The 22,237-nt window shown below is 42.1% G+C and overlaps 1 protein-coding gene across 7 annotated transcripts in view; it reads left to right on the forward strand.

Moving 5' to 3' along the window:
• The window catches only part of ANK1 (ankyrin 1), a 321,679-nt gene that overhangs the window by 185,972 nt on the left and 113,470 nt on the right, over positions 1 to 22,237 (forward strand). For all 7 annotated transcript variants that reach the window (XM_073588873.1, XM_073588874.1, XM_073588875.1 and 4 more), the window contains exons 8-15: positions 1,559 to 1,657; positions 1,747 to 1,845; positions 5,095 to 5,193; positions 5,401 to 5,598; positions 9,481 to 9,579; positions 17,536 to 17,634; positions 18,055 to 18,153; positions 21,692 to 21,889. In XM_073588873.1, coding sequence (XP_073444974.1) covers positions 1,559 to 1,657; positions 1,747 to 1,845; positions 5,095 to 5,193; positions 5,401 to 5,598; positions 9,481 to 9,579; positions 17,536 to 17,634; positions 18,055 to 18,153; positions 21,692 to 21,889 — 990 coding nt within the window. The remainder of the gene's footprint in view (positions 1 to 1,558; positions 1,658 to 1,746; positions 1,846 to 5,094; positions 5,194 to 5,400; positions 5,599 to 9,480; positions 9,580 to 17,535; positions 17,635 to 18,054; positions 18,154 to 21,691; positions 21,890 to 22,237) is intronic.

Genomic DNA, 22,237 nt, shown 5'->3' on the forward strand with positions numbered 1-22,237 from the left:
ATCAGGTGTTTGGTTTCTTTAATCCAAATCAGCCTCACTAGCTTCCTTCACCAGAAGAGGGAGATCCTCGGACACAAAAGATGAATGAACAGATGAGCTCACAACATGGCACCTTTTTCCTTATATTTTCCTTAAGAGAGCAAGAGCCTCCCGAAGAATGAACATGTTACTTCCTTCAACCTCTCCTGGGTTTCCAAACCCTGAAGAAGTTAAATGAAGTGATGTAAGACTGAACATGTGCAAGGCAATGTTGTTTTGACATTGCTGTGTATTATGTCCATTTTTTGCCATAGAATCCACCTGAATAAAACACCATGTGCACAAACAGTAGTCACTATTAAGTTTTGTTCACACAGAATTTTTTGAAGAGTTCATGAGTTTTTCAAGCAGAAACGGCTATAGGAAATGTTCTTGATTTGGGGTATGTTCACGCGATGTCTTTTGCAGGCAGATTCTGCCTGGAATTTGCCTACAAAGGTGCGACAAAAAATGAGCTTAATGCACAGCAATGTAAAAGTGAGATTGCTGTGCACACGTTCAGTCCTTTTTATACTTCTTTTAGCTGGTTCAGGGTTCGGAAAGAGACCGCCAACATTATCTGTATTCAACTTGGCCTAGGAAAGCCTTGGTGATTCTGTTGTTGGAAATAACACACCGTGTACACATAAACCTTAGTTGGTGGACACATTTCCGCCGCTGCTGTCAGAAGTTCATTTGGAGAAGTTCCACCAAAATGACGGAACCTCAATGGACACAGTTATGACTCAGTGAGGACCGTTGGGCACCATTGATGTGATCTATTCCACACATGATATTTTGGGTAGTGTGAAGCTTTTGTTGACATGATAGCCTCACATAGTTGTACCTGACTTGTCTGGATCTTCTGTTCCACCAAATCTCAAAGATGTCCAATAGACTGGAGACCTGTGTGGAACACTCATGTTTGTGGGACCATCTGCTGAGACGATATGATTGGTGATAAGTGGACATCAGCATATTAATAGACGGTAGCTACACAGCATTACACCTCCACCAGTCTGAGAACTCACCCAAACCAACAGGGATACGAAGTTAAGCCAAAATGTCAGACCACCATCTTCATGATGCATCAGAAATTCAGACCAGGAGAAGAGGAGAACTTGCTGAGGTCTTTTGCTCTTTAGCCTGTTGACTTTAAATGATTATTCCTATGTTATAAAGTGATAAGATATCACTAGGATATGTAATAACTATTATTAGTGGGGTATTGACTTTTGGGTCCTCCACCATTCTTGATAATTAAGGAGTTGTACTGCTGGTGGGGCACCTTGACACTCCTCGAGGAACTTCCTTATGGCTCAATTCTAGTGAATGTGGTCAGCCAAAGTTCCCTGCACAGAGAAAATAGCATTGCAACAGCTCTGTGGCCCCTTCATTCAATGGGGATCCCGGAGGTCAGACCCCACAGTTATAAAGCGACGGTAATACCCCATTTATGTTTCAGCATGCTGTAGATTCATCAGTCGCGTGTGTTGTACCTGTGTCCTTTCTGTGATCTGTTCATGTGTTTGCCTTGCAGACAGGATTTACACCCCTGCACATTGCGGCTCATTATGAGAACCTCAATGTGGCCCAGCTCCTCCTGAACAGGGGCGCAAATGTTAATTTTACACCTCAGGTAAGAATAATTGTCTTTCCTCTCGTCTGAAGTTACTCATTGATCTTTATTTCTCATAATCCGATGTGAGTTCTTGTTCTATCCCTAAGAATGGTATTAGCGCTCTGCACATCGCCTCCCGGCGCGGGAATGTTATCATGGTGCGCCTGCTGTTGGACAGAGGAGCCCAGATAGATGCACTAACCAAGGTAATGGGAACCACAGTGGGATCTGGCGTGAAGTCAGAACTCCCTGCGGGGGAGCATTTCTCTTTTTTTGTTTACCTTTTTCTCTTCATAGCTGTCATTGTTATAGGGCATTGTTCATGACACTCTTGGATTATAGGAACACTGTGCCTGACACCATTATTGGGGCACTGTGCCTGATAATGCTATAGGGGAATTGTGTCTGCAACTGTTATAGGGCTACTCTCTTTTATCCCGTCATAGGGGGCACTGTTGTAGATACACTATGCCTAATACTGTCACACGAACACTGTTTTAGGGACATTATGACAGTCTCTATTTTAGGGAAACTATGCCGGTCCCTGATATACAGATATTATGTTGGACACTGGTATAGAGGCATGATATCATGAACACTATGATGGACACTGTTATAGGGGCACTGTATTAGGGACACTAAGCTACATGTTGTTATGGGGACACTTCGTTAGGGACACTATGATGGGCACTGTAATAGGGACACCTGTATTAGGGACACTATAGTGGGCATTGTTATATGGCATATTGTCCATTGCACAGTTTTATGAGCACTCTCCCACATCGCCATGTAATAATCACAGAATCTTAGAATATTAGAGTTGGAGGAGATCTCCAGGGACATTGTGTCCTACACCCTGCTCAGTGCAGGATTCACTAAACCATCCCAGACAGATGTCTGTCCAGCCTCTGTTTGAAGACTTCCGTTGCAGGAGAACTCACCACCTCTCGTGGCAGCCTGTTCCACTCATTGATCACCTTCACTGTCAAAATGTTTTTTCTAATATCTAATCTGTATCTTCTCGCATTCAGTTTCATTCCTTTGCTTCTCATGTTTCCATGTGCAAATGAGAATAAGGATGATTCCTCAAAACTGTGACATTCCTTCACCTAACCGTAGCTTTGTCAATCCCATACTTGGTCATTTTTTCAATAAGGATAATATGAGATAGTTTATCACATGCTTTGCAGAAGTCGAGATATACTATATCTACAGCATTTCCTTGATCCACCCAGTCAGTGATTCCATCATAGAAGGAAATTTTATTAGTCTGGCATGACTTGTTTGCTACAAACCCATGCTGGCTGTTGTTAATTACTGTATTATTATCCAAGTACTTGCATACATACTGTTTAATAATTTATTTGAAGATCTTTCCTGGTATAGAAGTAAGGCTCACTGACATGTAATTTCCTGGCTCCATCTACTTTCCTTTATTGAAGAAAGGGACAACATTTGCCTTTCTCCAATATTCTAGCACTTCAAATACTCTGGCTAGTGGTTCTGCAATTTCCTCTGCTAACTCTCTAAGTACCCTAGGATGTAATTCAACTGGACCAGGAGATTTAAATGCATTTAAATTAGCTAAGTATTCTCTCACCATCTCGCTTTTTTATTATTTTATTCCTTCTATGGCACCATGAAGATCAGTTGATGTTACAATTGCTTTCTTAGGCTATGTGCACACTTTGCGGATTCTGCTGCGTTTCCGCAGCGGTTTTGGCCCTGCGGAAACGCAGCAGTTCCGCTGACATGGTACAGTACAATGAAACCCTATGGGGTTTCAAAAACGCTGTGCTCACGGTGCGGTTTTTTCTGCGCGGTTTTGCTGCGGTTTACAGACCGCAGCATGTCAATTTTTTGTGCGGTTTCCGCAGCGGTTTCACACCTTTAACATAGTAGAGGTGTGAAACCGCAGGGCAAAACCGCAGACCAAACCGCAGGTCACTTTACCTGCGGTTTTACCTGCATTTCCGCGCGGAAAAACCCGCAGCGGAATCCGCAACGTGTGCACATAGCCTTACAGGACACAGATGCAAAATAAGAATTTAAAAGTTCGGCCTTCTCAACATCATTTTTGACCACTTCATCCTTTTCATCCTTTAAAAATCCTATAGCACCTTTGACTTTACTTTTGTTTTTGACATACCCCCAAATCCTTTTTTGCTACTTTTGGTCTCCCTTGAAAGCCTGACTTGATTACTGGCTTTAGCTCTTCTAACTCTTGACCTGCATTCCCTGCAAACAGCATTATATTCTTCTTTAGATATGCCCCACTCTTTCCATTTGATATAAATTTCTTTTTTCCTCTTTAAGTTCTGTGTTCATCCATCCTGGCCTCTTTAAATGCTTCCAATTCTTCCTTAATTTCAGGATTGTTACTGATTGTGCCGTGAGAATTTCATTTAGAAAAATCTCCCATCCTTCTTGGACATTTCTGTCCTTTAGTATATCCAGACATTGGACATTTCCTACCCTCCTTCTGAGTCCATTAAAATCTGCATTTCTGAAGTCCAACCTTAAAGTCGGAGTCCTCACTGGTCTTCCTCCTCTTGTAATCCAAAATTTGAGAATAGCATGATCACTGCCTCACAACTTCCCAGCCACCTTTACTCCATTTCCTCCCTGTTGGTAAGAGTTCCAGGATTGCAGATCCTATTGTTCTCCCTTCTACCTTTTGAAAGATAAAGCTGTCAGCAAGAACAGATAAGAATTTTCTGGACCCAGAACTTTTGCCTGAGAAAGATTCCCAACAAAAATCGGATATTTAAAATCTCCCGTGATCACTATGTCTTACTTTTTTGAAAACAGAGACATCTGATGAAGAAAGAGTCCATCCATATGTTTAGTCTGTCCAGGTGGCCTATAGTAAATACCTACAGTAGTGTCCTTTCTGTTCTTCTCTCCTTGTATTCTTACCCAAAACAGTTTCTGCAGAGCTACCACTCTCTACAGCTTGGATCTCTGTGGAGATATATGTTTTCCTAACATACAAGGCAACACCTCCTTCCCTCTTGTCATTCCTGTTTCTAATAAATAAGTTGTATCCCTAAAGGTTTGCATTCCAATCATGTGTATTATCCCACCAAGTTTCAGTGATGCCTATGACATCATATCTGTCTTCCTGTGTTAGCAGCTCCAATTCTCCTTGTTTGTTTCCCATGCATTTGTATAGATATATTTTAGTTTGCAGACGGTTTCTCTTGCTCCTCTACTTTCTTTCAGAATTTGTTGTTTTTGTTCTTTATTTCCACTTCTAATAGCAGGGTTCACAAAATAATTACTTAGCTGCATTTTTCTTCCTTGCCATATATTTTCCATTCCATATTGCTCTACTGTAGTTTAAAGCTCTCCTGATGAGTGTAGCAAGGCGTCTACCAAATATGTGTAATAATCACCATGTAGTATTCCCTATTGTTGAGTGTGTGAGCATCTCTTCTGTATTTCTTCCGCAGGATGAATTGACCCCTCTACACTGTGCTGTAAGAAATGGCCATGTCCGGATCTCGGAGATTCTTCTGGATCACGGAGCCCCAATACAAGCCAAGACAAAGGTACTGATACTGGTGAATTGGTAAAATTTTAAGTTTTGTTTGCAGTAACATAACTGCGGTATATGGTCGCGATCCTAACCAACCACCTACAAGGTCCTGTCCTGAGGTCCGGTCACTACATTGACCCTCCGCACCCTGTGGCTACATGGCCGCTCTGTAGATAAGAGGCGCTCTCTTATAGCAAGTGACCTATGCTTTCTGTCACAGAACGGGCTGTCTCCCATTCATATGGCGTCGCAGGGAGATCATCTGGACTGTGTGCGGCTTCTCCTCCAGTATCAGGCTCTGATTGATGACATCACGTTGGATCACCTCACTCCTCTGCACGTGGCGGCACATTGCGGCCATCATCGTGTGGCAAAACTTCTCCTAGATAAGGGAGCAAAGCCAAATTCCCGGGCCTTGGTGAGTTATGTAAATGGTGACGTCAATTGGCACTATATAGCGGTAGTTCATGGGCTTTATATGACAGTACATTAACAAATTATACGGTATTTTTTACGCTGTATATGGCACCATAGTGTGGCATTTTGCACGCTATATGTGGCAATATATTGGCTATATGGTAGTACTTTGTACTCTTCTTATGGAAGTATATTGAACTATATGGCAATATTATGTAAGCTGTATATGACAATATAATGTCACTATATGGTGGAATTATGTGGGCTATATATGGGACTATATTGACATTATGTGGTGTATTATGTGGGCAATATATTGGCACTCTATGGTGGTTTTATGTGGGCTTTATTTGGCCTTAACTTGGCACTATATGGTGTGAATTATACTGGTGCTATTATGTGGTGATATGTGGTTTCTATATGGCAGTATATTGGCACCATGTGTTATTTTATGTGGGTTGGATATAGCAGTTTACTGTCAATATATGGTGATATTATGTGGGTTCTATAGGATGATATTGACCATGTATTCATGTATTTAGTTGTTTTCTGGGCTATATATTGGTACCATACACTGCGTTCCAAATCATTATGCAAATTGGATTTAAGTGTCATAAAGATGTAATTTTTTTTTGTTTTTCAAATAAACTCATAGATGGTATTGTGTATCAGGGCTCTTTGGATCACTGAAATCAATCTCAAACGTGTGTGATAATTAGTTTACCAGGTGAGCCCAGTTAAAGGAAAACTACTTAAGAATGATGTTCCACATTATTAAGCAGGGCACAGGTTTCAAGGAATTTAGGAAAGAAAACGGATCTCTCTGCTGCTGAAAAGCATCAAATAGTGCAATGCCTTGGTCATGAGATCAAAGCATTAGATATTTCCCAAAAACTTAAACGTGATCATCGTACTGTTAAGAGATTTGTGGTTGATTCTGAGCACAGACATGTTTGTGCTGATAAAGGCAGAATGAGGAAGGTTTCTGCCAGGCAAGTTCATAGGATTAAGAGAGCAGCTGCTAAAAAGCCATTACAAACCAGCAAACAGATATTTAAAGCTGCTGGTGCCTCTGGAGTCCCTCAAACCTCAAGGTGTAGGATCCTTCAAAGGCTTGCTGTGGTGCATAAACCTACTATTCAGCCACCCCTAAACAGTGTTCACAAGCAGAAATGGTTGCAGTGGGCCCAGACATACATGAAGACTAATTTTCAAACAGTCTTGTTTACTGATGAGTGTCGAGCAACCCTGGATGGTCCAGATGGATGGAGTAGTGGATGGTTGGTGGATGGCCACTATGTCCCAACAAGGCTGCGACTTCAGCAAGGAGGAGGAGGAGTCATGTTTTGGGCCGGAATCATGGGGAAACAGCTGGTAGGGCTCTTTAAGGTTCCTGAAGGTGTGAAAATGACCTCTGCAAAGTATATAGAGTTTCTGACTGACAGCTGTCTTCCATGGTATAAAAAGCAGAAATGTGCCTTCAGGAGCAAAGTCCTCTTCATGCATGACAACGCACCATCCCATGCTGCAAAGAATACCTCTGAGTCATTGACTGCTATGGGCATAAAAGGAGATAAACTCATGGAGTGGCCACCATCTTCCCCTGACCTCAACCCTATAGAGAACCTTTGGAGTATCATCAAGCAAAAGATCTATGAGGGTGGAAGGCAGTTCACATCAAAACAGCAGCTCTAGGAGGCTATTCTGACTTCATGCAAAGAAATACAAGCAGAAACTCTCCAAAAACTCCCAAGTTCAATGGATGCAAGAATTGTGAAGGTGATCTCAAAGAAGGGTTCCTATGATAGCATGGAACTTGGCCTGTTAGGAATGTTTTGAAGTTAAATAGCTTTTTTACTCAGTGAATGTGACCTCCTAATGCTGCAAATTCCACAAATGAGCATTTTCAGTTCTTTAAAACAGATCAAATGTTTAGAAATTCTACTGTGCCTAATAATTTGGAACAGTGCAATTTGAGTTTTTAGTCATTTTGGAGATTATACTGCTATCATTGGGAGGGTTCTTCAACAAAATTTGATGTATACTCTAACCGGTGACGACTTTTATTAGAATGACTGTCATTTGTACTGACTATTTAGGAAAATCATAGAAAAATATAATTTGCATGATAATTTGGAACACAGTGTATAGTGGTATTATGTCGGCAGTATATGACAATATATGGTGGTAGTTTATTGACACTATATGATGGGTATATGAGTGCTGTATACGGGAATTATTTGATGGTTTAATGTGTACTTTATATGGCAGCATATTGTCACCATATGGTGATGTTATGCAAGTATATGGCACTATTTGTATATTTATTGTATTATGTGGACTATATATGACAGTATATATGGTGGTGGTATATATGGTGGTATTATGTGAGCTTTTTTTTACCATGTATAAGCATTATTATTATGTTGACTGTATACGACAGTATATTGGCATAATATGGTGGTTATATGGGATGTATATGACAGTATACTGGCAGTATATGGTAGTATGATATGGGCTATTTATAGCTGTATGTTTGCACTATATGGAGATTTTATACGGGCTGTACATGGTACAATTCTGGCATTATATTGTGATATTATGCAATCTGCATATAACAATATATTGGGACTATATGGTGGAATGACATGGGCTGTAATGTATATTAACACTATATTGAAATTTTATGTCGGCTGTTTAAGGCAGTACATCATCACTAAATGATGGAATTATGTGGGATGTATAAGGCAGTATATAATCACTAAACGATAGTATTATGTGGGATGTATAAGGCAATATATCGGCGCTAAATGATGGTATTATGTGGGATGTATAAGGCAATATATCAGCACTAAATGATGGTATTATGTGGGATCTATAAGGCAGTATATTGGCAATAAATTATGGTATTATGTGGGATGTATAAGGCAATATATCAGCGCTAAATGATGGTATTATGTGGGTGTATAAGGCAATATATCGGCGCTAAATGATGGTATTATGTGGGATGTATAAGGCAATATGTCAGCGCTAAATGATGGTATTATGTGGGATCTATAAGGCAGTATATTGGCAATAAATTATGGTATTATGTGGGATGTATAAGGCAATATATCAGCGCTAAATGATGGTATTATGTGGGATGTATAAGGCAATATATCGGCACTAAATTATGGTATTATGTGGGATGTATAAGGCAATATATCGGCACTAAATGATGGTATTATGTGGGATGTATAAGGCAATATATCGGCACTAAATGATGGTATTATGTGGGATGTATAAGGCAATATATCGGCACTAAATTATGGTATTATGTGGGTGTATAAGGCAATATATCAGCGCTAAATGATGGTATTATGTGGGATGTATAAGGCAATATATCGGCACTAAATTATGGTATTATGTGGGATGTATAAGGCAATATATCGGCACTAAATTATGGTATTATGTGGGATGTATAAGGCAATATATCGGCACTAAATTATGGTATTATGTGGGATGTATAAGGCAATATATCGGCACTAAATGATGGTATTATGTGGGATGTATAAGGCAATATATCGGCAGTATTATATAGCAGTATAAGCTGCTCTAAAATATGAAAATAATTGTGTAAAAATGGGAAGTAGACACCTTATTTTTCTTGTGCCTGGGGCTGATTGCCTACATAGGAAAATAATAATCTGACCTGACTACATTCTCCTGGTCTGCTAGCTATTAGCCTTTCTTCCCGCTCCTTGCTTGTGTGTCTCCTTACCCTGGTCAGCAGTCTGTCTTCTACATCCATCTATGGTTCATGTCTCCTGTGTTTCCTCTGTGCTTTCACCCTTGTTTTCTTGGCTTAGTCCAGATTCTGAGCCTTTTTTCTTGCCTTGTGTAGAATGGGTTCACCCCTCTTCACATAGCCTGCAAGAAAAGTCATATCAGAGTGATGGAGCTTTTGTTGAAGTCTGGAGCCGCCATTGATGCCGTCACGGAGGTGAGATCTCATCAGGATACATTTTATTTTCTCTTTTTATTAGGACATTTGTATAATGGAATATTAAAATTGAAGTATGAGGTACATTTGTGCCCACTAAATTTCTTCCACCCACAAAAGAGGATTGAGAGGGCAGCTACTATGTCTTCTTATATATACAGTTGAAACCAGAAGTTTCCATCCACTATATAAGAAGACACATCTGCATGTCTTTCTCAATATCTGACATGATATCGGAATAACCCTTTCCTGTTTTAGGTCAACTAGGAGTACCATAATTATTAATATTTGCCAAATGCCAGAATAATGAGAGAGAGAGAGAAAATGTTTTAAGGAGTTTTATTACTTACTGCAAAGTCAAAAGTTTCCGTCCATTTCATTGATATTTGGTACCATTGCCCTTACACTGAATGACTTGGGTCACACGTTTGGGAACTCCTTCCACAAGCTTCTAACAATAGTTGGTCGGAATTTGGTTCCATTCCTCCTGACAAAACTGGTGTAACTGATCCAAGTTTGTAGGTCGCCTTGCTCGCACCGGCCTTTTCAGCTTTGCCCATAGATTTTCAATAGCATTGAGATCAGGGTTTTGTGATGGCCGCTCCAAAACATTGACTTTGTTATCCTTAAGCCACTTTGCTACCATTTTGGCAGTATGCTTCGGGTCATTGTCCATTTAGAAGACCCATTTCTGCCCAAGCTTTAACTTCCTGGCTGATGTCTTGAGATGTTTCTTCAGTATTGCCACATACCGTATATTCTGGTGTATAAGCCGAGATTTTCAGCCAATTTTTTTGGACTGAAAGTCCCACTCTTGGCTTATACGCGAGTCATATATGGGGGTCGGTGGGGGAGGGGGATTGGGGGGTGTCAGAGACCATACTCCCCCCTCCCGGCATGGTCTCTGCAGCCCCCCTGCTTCCCCCTTGATCTCAGTGTCCCAACTGTTCCTGCATTCAGCGGTCACGTGGTACCGCTCATTAACCCCTTACCTACAATTGACGTAATATTCCGTCCATGTGACCATGGACCTAATTACCATGGACGGAATATTACGTCATCGCGATCAGCGGCGCCCACGTGGTGAGCGCCGCTGATCACGGCCGAGTGTCAGCTAATTATCATAGCTAACACCCGGCACAATGTGTCAGGGGCGGTCACGGACCGCCCCCGACACGTTAACCCCTTGCACACCGCGATCAAACGCGATCGCGGTGTACCGGGGGTTAAAGGGAAGCATCGGCAGGGAGGGGGCTCCCTCCGTGCTTCCCTGAGCCCCCCACGGCAGCGCAATGTGCAGCGCTGCTGCGGGGGGCTCTTTCCCTACAGGCCCCCGGATCCAAGATGGCGACGGGGGCCTGCAGGGAGCTGACTTCCTCACTGCCTGCAAAGCGCAGGCATGAGGAAGTCTGCAGCAGTGCCTGTGACAGATCGCTGATCTGTCACAGTGATCTGTGATGTGACAGATCAGCGATCTGTCACAGGACAGTGATGTCCCACCTGGGACAAGGTAATAAAGTAAAAAAAAAAAAAAAAAAAAGTGTTAAAAATAATTAAAAAAAAATCGCTAAATAAATTAGTAAAAAAAAAAAAAATATTCCCCAATAAATCCATTTTTTTCAAAATAAAAAAAACAAAAACAATAAAAGTACACATATTTGGTATCGCCGCGTCCGTAATGACCTGCCCTATAAAACTGTCCCATTAGTTAACCCCTTTAGCGAACCCCTTAAAAAATAAAAATAAAAAACGAACCAAAAAATAATGATTTATTATCATACCACCGAACAAAAAGTGCAATAACGCGCGATCAAAAAGACGCATATAAATATGCATGGTACCGCTGAAAACGTCATCTTGTCCCGCAAAAAACGAGCCACCATACAGCATCATCCGCAAAAAAATAAAAAAGTTATAGCTCGCAGAATAAAGCGATACAAAAATAATTACTTTTTATATAAAATTGTTTTCATTGCATAAAACCGACAAAACATAAAAAAACGACCTAAATGAGGTATCGCTGTAACCGTACTGACCCGAAGAATAAAAACGCGTTATCAATTTTACCGCACGCGGAACGGTGTAAACGCACCCCCCAAAAGAAATTCATGAAACGCTGGTTTTTGTTCATTCTGCGTCCCAAAAATCGGAATAAAAAGCGATCAAAAAATGTCACGTGCCCGAAAATGGTACCAATAAAAACGTCAACTCGTCCTGCAAAAAATAAGACCTCACATGACTCGGTGGGTCAAAATACGGAAAAATTATAGCTCACAATATGTGGTGATGCAAAAACTATTTTTACAATAAAAAGCGTCTTTTAGCGTGCGACAGCCGCCAAACATAAAAACCGCCATAAATAGTAAGTCAAACCCCCCGTTATCACCCCCTTAGTTAGGGAAAAATAATAAAACTAAAAGAAAATGTATTTATTTCCATTTTCCCGCTAGGGTTAGGGTTAGGGTAGGGTTAGGGTTAGGGCTAGGGTTAGGGTTAGGGTTAGGGCTAGGGTTAGGGTTAGGGTTAGGGTTAGGGTTAGGGCTAGGGTTAGGGTTAGGGCTAGGGTTAGGGCTAGGGTTAGGGTTAGGGTTAGGGCTAGGGTTAGGGCTAGGGCTCAGATTAGGGTTAGGGGTGTGTTGAGGTTAGGGTTGGAGTTATAATTGGGGGTTTCCACTGTTTGGGCACATCAGGTGCTCTCCAAAGGCAACATGGCATCTGATCTCAATTCCAGCCAATTCTGCGTTGAAAAAGTCAAATGGTGCTCCTTCCCTTCCAAGCTCTGCCATGTGCCCAAACAGTGTTTTACCCCCACATGTAGGGTATCAGCCTACTCAGGACAAATTACAAAACAACTTTTGGGGTCCAATTTCTCCTGTTACCCTTAGGAAAATAAAAAATTGGGGGCAAAAATATAATTTTGCGGAAAAAAATGTTTTTTTTATTTTCACGCCCAGGCGTTATAAACTTCTGTGAAGCACTTGGGGGTTCAAAGTGCTCTCCACACATCTAGATAAGCTCCGTGGGGGGTCTAGTTTCCAAAATGGGGTCACTTGTGGGGAGTTTCAATAGTTTAGGTACATCAGGGGCTCTCCAAACGCACATGACACCCGCATACCAATCCATCAAAGTCTGCATTCCAAAACGTCACTACTTCCCTTCCGAGCCCCGACGTGTGCCCATACAGTAGTTTTCTCCCACATATGAGGTATCAGCGTACTCAGGACAAATTGGACAACAACTTTTGGGGTCCAATTTCTCCTGTTACCCTTGGGAAAATAAAAAAATGGGGACTAAAAGATGATGTTTGTTGAAAAAATACGATATTTTTATTTTCACGCACGGTCGTTATAAACTTCTGTGAAGCACTGGGGGGTTCAAAGTGCTCACCACACATCTAGATAAGTTCATTAGGGGGTCTAGTTTCCAAAATGGGGTCACTTTTGGGGGGTTTCCACTGTTTAGGTACATCAGGGGCTCTCCAAACGCACATGACACCCGCAGAACAATCCATCAAAGTCTGCATTCCAAAACGTCACTACTTCCCTTCCGAGCCCTGACGTGTGCCCATACAGTAGTTTTCTCCCACATATGAGGTATCAGCGTACTCAGGACAAATTCGACAACCACTTTTGGGGTCCAATTTCTCCTGTTGCCCTTGGGAAAATAAAAAAATGGGGACTAAAAGATCATGTTTGTGGAAAAAATACGATTTTTTTATTTTCACGCCCGGACGTTATAAACTTCAGTGAAGCACTGGGGGGTTCACAGTGCTCACCACACATCTAGATAAGTTCCTTGGGGGGTCTAGTTTCCAAAATGGTGTCATTTGTGGGGGGTTTCTACTGTTTTGGTACATCAGGGGCTTTCCTAACGCGACATGGTGTCCGATCTCAATTCCAGCCAAAAACGTCAAATGGCGCTGCTTCCCTCCCGAGCTCTGCCATACGCCCAAATAGTGGTTTACACCCACATGTGGGGTATCAGCGTACTCAGGATAAATTGCACAATATCTTTTAGGGTCCTGTTACTTTTGGAAAAATAAGAATTGAGGGTGAAAAGATCATTTTTTGTGGAAAAAATATGATTTTTTAATTGTACTGCTGTACGTTATAAACTTCTGTGAAGCCCTTGGGGGTTCAAAGTTCTCACCACACATCTAGATAAGTTCCTTGGGGGGTCTAGATTCCAAAATGGTGTCATTTGTGGGGGGTTTCCACTGTTTTGGTACATCAGGGGTTTTCCAATCGCGACATGGTGTCCGATCTCAATTCTAGCCAAAAACGTCAAATGGCGCTGCTTCCCTTCCGAGCTCTGCTATGCGCCAAAATAGTCATTTACACCCACATATGGGGTATCACCGTACTCAGGACAAATTGCACAATAACTTTTAGGGTCCTGTTACCCTTGGAAAAATAAAAATTGGGGGGTGAAAAGATCATTTTTGTGGAAAAAATATGATTTTTTAATTGTACCGCTGTACGTTATAAACTTCTGTGAAGCCCTTGTGGGTTCAAAATTCTCACCACATATCTAGATAAGTTCCTTGGGGGGTCTAGTTTCCAAAATGGGGTCACTTGGGGGGTTTCCACTGTTTAGGTACATCAGGGGCTCGCCAAACGTGACATGGCGTCCGATCTGAATTCCAGCCAATTTTGCATTGAAAAAGTCAAACGGCGCTCCTTCCATTCTGAGCTCTGCCGAGCGCTGAAACAGTGGTTCCCCCCCACATATCAGGTATCAGCGTACTCAGGACAAATTGCACAATAACTTTTGCAGTCCAATTTCTCCTGTTACCCTTGGTAAAATAAAGAAAATTGAACCTGAAGTATTTTTTTTGTGAAAAAAAGTTAAATGTTCATTTTTTTTTTAATATTCAAAAAATTCCTGTGACGCACCTAAAGGGTTAATAAACTTCTTGAATGTGGTTTTAAGCACCTTAAGGGGTGCAGTTTTTAGAATGGTGTCACTTTTGGGTATTTTCTATCATATAGACCCCCTCAAAGTGGCTTCAAATGTGAAGTGGTCCCTAAAAATAAAATGGTGTTGCAAAAATGAGAAATCGCTGGTCAATTTTTAACCCTTATAACTTCCTAACAAAAAAAAATTTTGGTTCCAAAATTGTGCTGATGTAAAGTAAACATGTGGGAAATGTTATGTATTAAGTTTTTTGTGTGCCGTATCGCTGTGATTTAAGGGCATAAAAATTGGAAAATTGCGAAATTTTCAAAATTTTCGCCAAATTTCCATTTTTTTCACAAATAAACGCAAGTTATTTGAATGCAATTTTACCACTAACATGAAGTACAATATGTCACGAGAAAACAATGTCAGAATCACCGGGATCCATGAAAGCGTTCCAGAGTTATGACCTCATAAAGGTACAGTGGTCAGAATTGTAAAAATTGGCCCGGTAGTTAACGTGCAAACCACCCTTGGTAGTGAAGGGGTTAAACTCATGAATATGCGCATATTTAATGAGCGGTACCACGTGACCGCTGAATGCAGGAACAGCCTGGGACGCCAAAATCATGCTGGAAGCAGGGGCTGAAGAGACCGGGCGCCAGGAGGGGGGTGGTGAGTATGATGGGGAAGCAGAGCAATACTTACCGCTCCCCGTTCCATCGCTGTCTCCAGATCCTCTGGCTGTGACATTTAGCGGAGGGCACGATGACGTAGTCAGTGCGCGCCCTCTGCTAACGTCACTGCACAGGATCCGGGAAACAGCGGTGGAACCGGGAACGGTAAATATAGCCAGTGCCGGGGGCCTGAGCCAGCGGCTGCACCGGCACCTGGCCCCCAGCGACGGAGAGGTGAGTATGTCTTTTTTTTTTATAGCAGCAGCATATAGGGGGTATTCATGTATGGAGCTTCTACTTGGGCCACCATTAACCCTTGTGCAGCATATGGGGGTATTGATGTATGGAGCTTCTACTTAGACCACCATTAACCCCTATGCATCATATGGGGGGTATTTATGTATGGAGCTTCTACTTGGGCCACCATTAATCCTTGTGCAGCATATGGGGGTATTGATGTATGGCGCTTCTACTTGGACCACCATTAACCCCTGTGCATCATATGGGGGGTATTGATGTATGGAGCTTCTACTTGGACCACCATTAACCCCTGTGCATCATATGGGGGGTATTTATGTATGGAGCTTCTACTTGGGCCACCATTAACCCTTGTGCAGCATATGGGGGTATTTATGTATGGAGCTTCTACTTCGGACACCATTAACCCTTTGTGCAGCAATATATGGAAGTATTTACCTATGGAGCATCTTTTTGGACCACCATTAACTCTTGTACAGCACCATCCTCGGCTTATACATGAGTCAATAAGTTTTCCCAGTTTTTTGTGGCAAAATTAGGGGGGGTCGGCTTATACACGAGTATATACGGTAATCGTCATTTCTCATGATGCCATCTATTTTATGAAGTGCACCAGTCCCTCCTGCAGCAAAACAACCCCACAACATAATGCTGCCACCCCCATGTTTCACGGTTGGGATGGTGTTCTTAGGCTTCCAAGCTTCTTCCTTTTTCCTCCAAATGTAACGATGGTCATTATGCCCAAAAAGTTCCATTTTAGTTTCATCAGACAACAGGACATGTCTCCAAAAATTAAGGTCTTTCTTCCTGTGTGCATTTGCAAACATTAATCTGGCTTTTTTATGCTTCTTTTGGAGTAATGGCTTCTTCCTGGCAGAGTGGCCTTTCATCCCATGTTAACACAGTACTCGTTTCACTGTAGATATTGACACAATCTTGCCAGCCTCCTCATCATCTTCACAAGGTGTTTTGCTTTTGTTCTTCGGTTGACATGCACATGTTTGACCAAAGCACATCATCTCTGGGACACAGAACTCGTGTTCTTCCTGAGCGGTATGATGGCTGGATATTCTGATCTTGTTTGTACTTGTGTATAATTGTTTGTACAGATGAACTAGGCACCTTCAGGTATCTTGAAATTGTACCCAAGGATGAGCCAGACTTGTGCAAGTCCACAATTCTCTTCCTGATATCTTGGCTGATTTCTCGAGACTTTCCCATGATGGTACACAAAGAAGCAGTGTGTTTCAGGTGTGCATTAAAATACATCCACAGGTGCACCTCTAATTAACACAGATTTTGCCAAAAAGCCTAACAGAAGCTTCCAAACACATGACATCATCATATGGGCAGTCCAGAATTGTTTAAAGGCATAGTAATTATAGTGTATGCAAACTTTTGACTTTGCAGTAAGTAATAAAAATGCCTTAAAACATTCTCTCTCTCTCTCATTATTCTGGCATTTAGCAAACATTAATAATTATGGTAATCCTAACTGACCTACAACGGGAAAGGTTTATTCTCATTTCATGTTAGATATTGAGAAAAACATGCAGATGTGTCATTTTATATAGTGTATGTAAACTTCTGGTTTCAACTGTATGTCAGTAAGGTCATGGGGTACAAGCCTGCAGTCACTTTTGTGAAACCTCAAATCAAGCAATGTACGCGCTGTCATAATTGTCCGCTGCCAGGAGCTGGCGGGCGCATGACTGCAAATATATATATATTTGCATACATGAGGTCACATGCCGACTAGACATGTGTAACCTTGCTCAATACAAGTGTATTGAGCAAGGCCGGATTTGTCTAGTCAGAATGTGGCTGGAAGTCGTACATATCACATACTTGTGGTCACCGGCGCAGGAACCAGAGAATCTTGAGAGCGTGCATTGTGCACGCTGTGAGGATTCACAAGGCTACAGTAACATATAGTGACTGCAGATGTGAGTGCCAAGGCTGGACAACACCTTTAACTGGTTGCATATGTTATTAATGCCATTGATTATGGACGGAGGTGGAGATACCACTTTCACTAGCGCATCAAGAGGATGTCTTATGGGTTTATCTTTGTCCTTTTTTTGTGAGTTCTCATGCAATCATGCTCTACGATTCTTTCCAGTCCGGTCTTACGCCACTTCATGTTGCTGCCTTTATGGGACATCTACCCATTGTGAGAACCCTACTTCAGAGGGGGGCATCACCCAATGTCTTCAGTGTGGTCAGTATGAAATTATACCATCTATTTCATCTATATAATCTAAGCATCATATGGATCATAAGGGTAGGGGGCTACACGGCGACTTACTGTGATGCAGGTCGCACAGCGAAAGACCGTTGTATGCTGGTAGCTATATTGCAGCGTAATGCAAATGAATGTGATCAGGAAAGTTGCTAGAAATCCAACTGCTTCTGCTTGTCACAGTTGCTGTGCTTTGTGGGTCATAATATGATACCATTCACTCGCATTTAGCCGTAATGTAGCAGTGATCTTTGGCAGAACCACCTGTGTCACTGCCAAAATCACCATTTAGCCCCCAGCCTTATTGCATGATTATTACATTTCTGCAGAACTCAAAAATAATGTAATTGAACCAAAATTGAAACCTGTTATGATCTGTGTGTTCTTTGTTTTTTACAGAAAGTAGAGACGCCGTTGCACATGGCGGCGCGTGCGGCACATACGGATGTGGCGGAATTTTTACTGCAAAACAAAGCAAAAGTAAATGCAAGAGCTAAGGTGAGTAATACAGGCTGACATTGGTGATGGATGGGGGGCACTATCTATTAAGTCATTGCTGATAAACAGTTAAATAGTCTAAAGGACTAAAGGTAATCTGTCAGTAGGCTTTTACTACGTAATCTAAGAGACGCATGATGTAGACGCAAATCTGGATTACCACCCAAAATACAGCCCACAAATAAGATGGTGATTCCTGCAATAAATCAAGACTGGTAGTTTGGTTATACTTACACTTACAATAAAGAATGGTGGTGGATCGGTGATGCCTACAGTGAAGCATGGCGATGTCTCTGTGAAGCAACAATAAAGCATGGCTGTGGTTCGATGATGCCTACAATGTAGCATGGCGGTGGTTCGGTAATGCCTACAGTGTAGCATGGCTGTGGCACAGTGATGCCTACAATGTAGCATGGTGGTGACGCGATGATGCTCTGTGCTGCTTTGCTACATGTAGCACTGGAAACCTGTAGCTTACAGAGAGCAAAATATATTCAATCAACAATCAGGAAATCATAGGAAAAAACATCATGTCTTCTATGAGGAAATTGAAGCCAATTGATCCCAAGCATACCTCCAAGTCCACCAAAGCTTGTTGTCAGAAAAAGACTTGGAAGATTCTGGATTGACTGTCACAGTCACCTGATTTACAATATCTTTGGTGGGATGTTGGGATATGCAGAAGGCGATTTCAGCATAATAGCCCAAGAATATGGGTGACCTGGAGGTATAGGCAGATTATAATGAGGGGAATCTGGGCCACCACATCTTCGTACATCTACAAACAAGGAGCTCTCCTGAAGCTCCGCTGCGGCTCGCGCTGCATCTTCTGTGATGTGTCTGCGCCATAACGTCTTCAGCTGGTGCGATCATGTCATCAGCATAGCATCAGCATGCATGGATTGGCAACAAGAAGTGGAGCCTCGAGGCTCAGAACGAAGTGTCGGGGGAATGGGATATAGATGAGTATGTGGGGTTTTTTTTAATATGTGTATGGAATGTGCGAGGGCTCATACTGTATATGGGAGGCTATGTGAGGGCTCACACTGTATCTAGGGAGATATATGGGGGTTCATACTGTATATGGGGAGCTATGTAGGTGCTCATGCTGTATATAGAGTGGCTTTGTGGCGCTCATCCAGTATATAGAGAGGTTATGTGAGGGCTCATACTGTAAATAGGAAGTTTTGTGGGGGCTCCTACTGTATGTAGAGATGCAATGTGGGAGCTCACACTGTGTATAGAGCTAATACTGTAAACAAGGACTATGTAAGGGCTCATAATGTATATAGAGGGGCTATGTGGAGGCTCATACTGTATATAGATAAGCTATGTGGGGGTTCATACAGTATATAGGAAGTTATGTGGAGGCTCATACTGTATGTAGAAATGCTATGTGGGGGCTCACACTGAATATAGGGAATTAAGTGAGCACTCACAGTGTTTATAGGGCTAATACTGTATACAGGGGCTATGTAAGGGCTCATACCGTATCTAGGGAGCTATGTGAGAACTCATACTGTATCTAGGGAGATAGCAAAGCATTTGCAAGTTGCCCTTTCCTCAGTTCAAACTTAAATTAATAAATGGCAGTTAACAGGAAGAGTGGAGGTCAAGATAAGGTCTGGAAGACCAACCAAAATTTAATTGAGAACTGCTCATAGGTTTGTTGGAGAGTCAAATCAGAACTCCCGCTTGACGGTGAAAGACCTTTAGAAATATTTAGCAGACTCTGGAGTTGCGGTACATTGTTCTACTGGTCAGAGACATCTGCACAAATATGTCTGTTTTGTCTTTTTAGTGGCCATTGTGAACATGCTCCTACACGTTGCATGTATACCAACTTATATTCCAGTTCATTTCTTTTATTTTTTTGCTGTATATAAGGGGGCTGTTGTGAACTCATTTTCTGGTCTACTAGTTGTGAGTTCTCCTTCCGGGCTCCCTCTGGTGGTAACAGGAGGTAGTGAGGTTGATTTAATTAGTAGAGATCTGCCACCTGATGATGAGGATAACGATTGGATCTCTGGAATCTCAGACTGGATTTAAGACAGCCGACGCCCTATTCTGGTGCTGGTGATTCCTTCTGGCTTTTCAGGTCTTGGTTTTCAGCTCTGTTCCAGTCATCTCAAGCTAAGTGTTTCTGCTAATTTTCACACTTGATTTTGTTGGTCTATTCAGTTTTTTGTGTGGTCAGCCAGCCCCGGCTGGGGCTGTGCTGAATTTCCACTCTTATTTATCTATATTTGCCAATTTGCTTTTTGTTACTTATTAGATTGGCCTCTTTTTTGCTCTGTCTCAGAATATTTCAGAGTGCTGATATAGTGGGAGAAGTCTAGTGACTTCAGGGTTAATTTTGTTATCAGAATTGTTGGACATTATTTTTGTAGGGTTTTTTGGGCAGATTGCAGACAGTGTCTTTCCTTTCCTGTCCTTTCTAGTTAGTTTGGGCCCCATCGTTTGCTCAGCTTATTTTCCTGCCTGTGTTTGTGTTTTCATCTTGTTTCACCGTCAATACATGTGTGGGGACTGTCTATTCCTTTGGGGTCTGCTCTGGGGCAGTTAGTTTTCCCCTTTTCTTGCTTTAGGCTTATTTAGTCCTCCGGCTGTGACAAGGCGTCTAGATTCATCGTAGGAACGCTCCACGGCTGCTGCTAGTTGTGTGGTTAGGATCAGGGGTCTGCAATCTGCATAGTTACCAACCTCTCTGGTTTTCTGTGACTTAGCTTGTTTATTTTTCCTCCTCGGTGACCCATTCATAACAGGGGGCTGTGTATGGGCTCATACGGTATATAGGGGGATGTCAACATACTTTACTGTGCTCAATATTAAGTGATGCAGTTAATATTAATACAAAATAATCAAGAATGGTATCAAGAATCCTGGAATCTGCCGCAAAAGTAAAGCAACAGCGAGACGTCCTACTTTATGTAGATTTATACTGCCAGTTGTAGAAATGTTCTTCGGTGTTCTCTCTTTCGCTGATCCACGTCTGTCTCACTTTGTTTGGAACCATAGAATCCCTAAATGGACAAGGGTTTGGGTGTATGACATGAGAACGCTATGAAGAGCTCAGCTTATATGAAGATCTGTCAAATCTGCAGGGTTTGGGCGACCAACGGCAATCAGGGTATAAAATGAGAAAAATATTCATAGGATATAGATGATAAATTATTGATCGTTGTGGGTCTAACTGCTGTGGTCCCTACCAATCCCGACAATGGAGCAACGGTTCATTCATTGCTCATGGGCCTTGATCTTCATAGTAGGGCAAGTTGTAGGAAAATGTATTAGAGAATTTCTTGCAGTCTGGAAAAGTCACTTTAAATGTTTCCATGATCCATCCATTTTGGAGGTCCAGTCCATAGAACTGTACTGGTATGCACAATAGACTGATACATCTCCATCCATCGGCTGAAGGATAGAGGGGAGGACACGCGAACATTGGATTTCTTTGATCCTTATCTGTAGGAATGTCGGATTAGTCTTCTATCCTTGGTTCCCACATTTATAATTTTTTTGTATTACTGTCTCGCAGGATGATCAGACCCCTCTTCACTGTGCTGCCCGCTCAGGGCATTCGGAAATGGTACGTTTGCTGTTATCTCATGGAGCTCACCCGGATCCCCCCACTACTGCAGGCCATACACCTTTACACTTGAGTGCACGAGGGGGGCACATCCAAACCACCGAGCTTCTGCTGGACAACCAAGCTGCACATACTTCCATGACCAAGGTAAAACCTGAAATGCCGTGTGTCATTTGCTAAATGTACGTTCTGACCAAGGCAAAGGAAATGGCGGAGAAGGTGCTCTAGCACCCAAATGATGTACCACCAGCTGCCCCCTGCCCTCACCACTATGCTTCAGTAGCGTCTACTCACATAAATCAGAGGTGGGCCACCATATACAGTGGCCCCAAATATTTCCCATGCTGTGGAGTGCCTCCATATACACAGACTCAGCTAGCGAGGGCCTCCATACACAGTGCTTTGCGAAAGTATTCGGCCCCTTGGAACTTTTCAACCTTTTCCCACATATCATTCTTCAAACATAAAGATACCAAATGTAAATTTTTGGTGAAG

This window comes from Dendrobates tinctorius, unplaced genomic scaffold (genome assembly GCF_039654945.1).
Source record: "Dendrobates tinctorius isolate UK_male_01 unplaced genomic scaffold, ASM3965494v1 ptg000104l, whole genome shotgun sequence".
Taxonomy (NCBI): domain Eukaryota; kingdom Metazoa; phylum Chordata; class Amphibia; order Anura; family Dendrobatidae; genus Dendrobates; species Dendrobates tinctorius.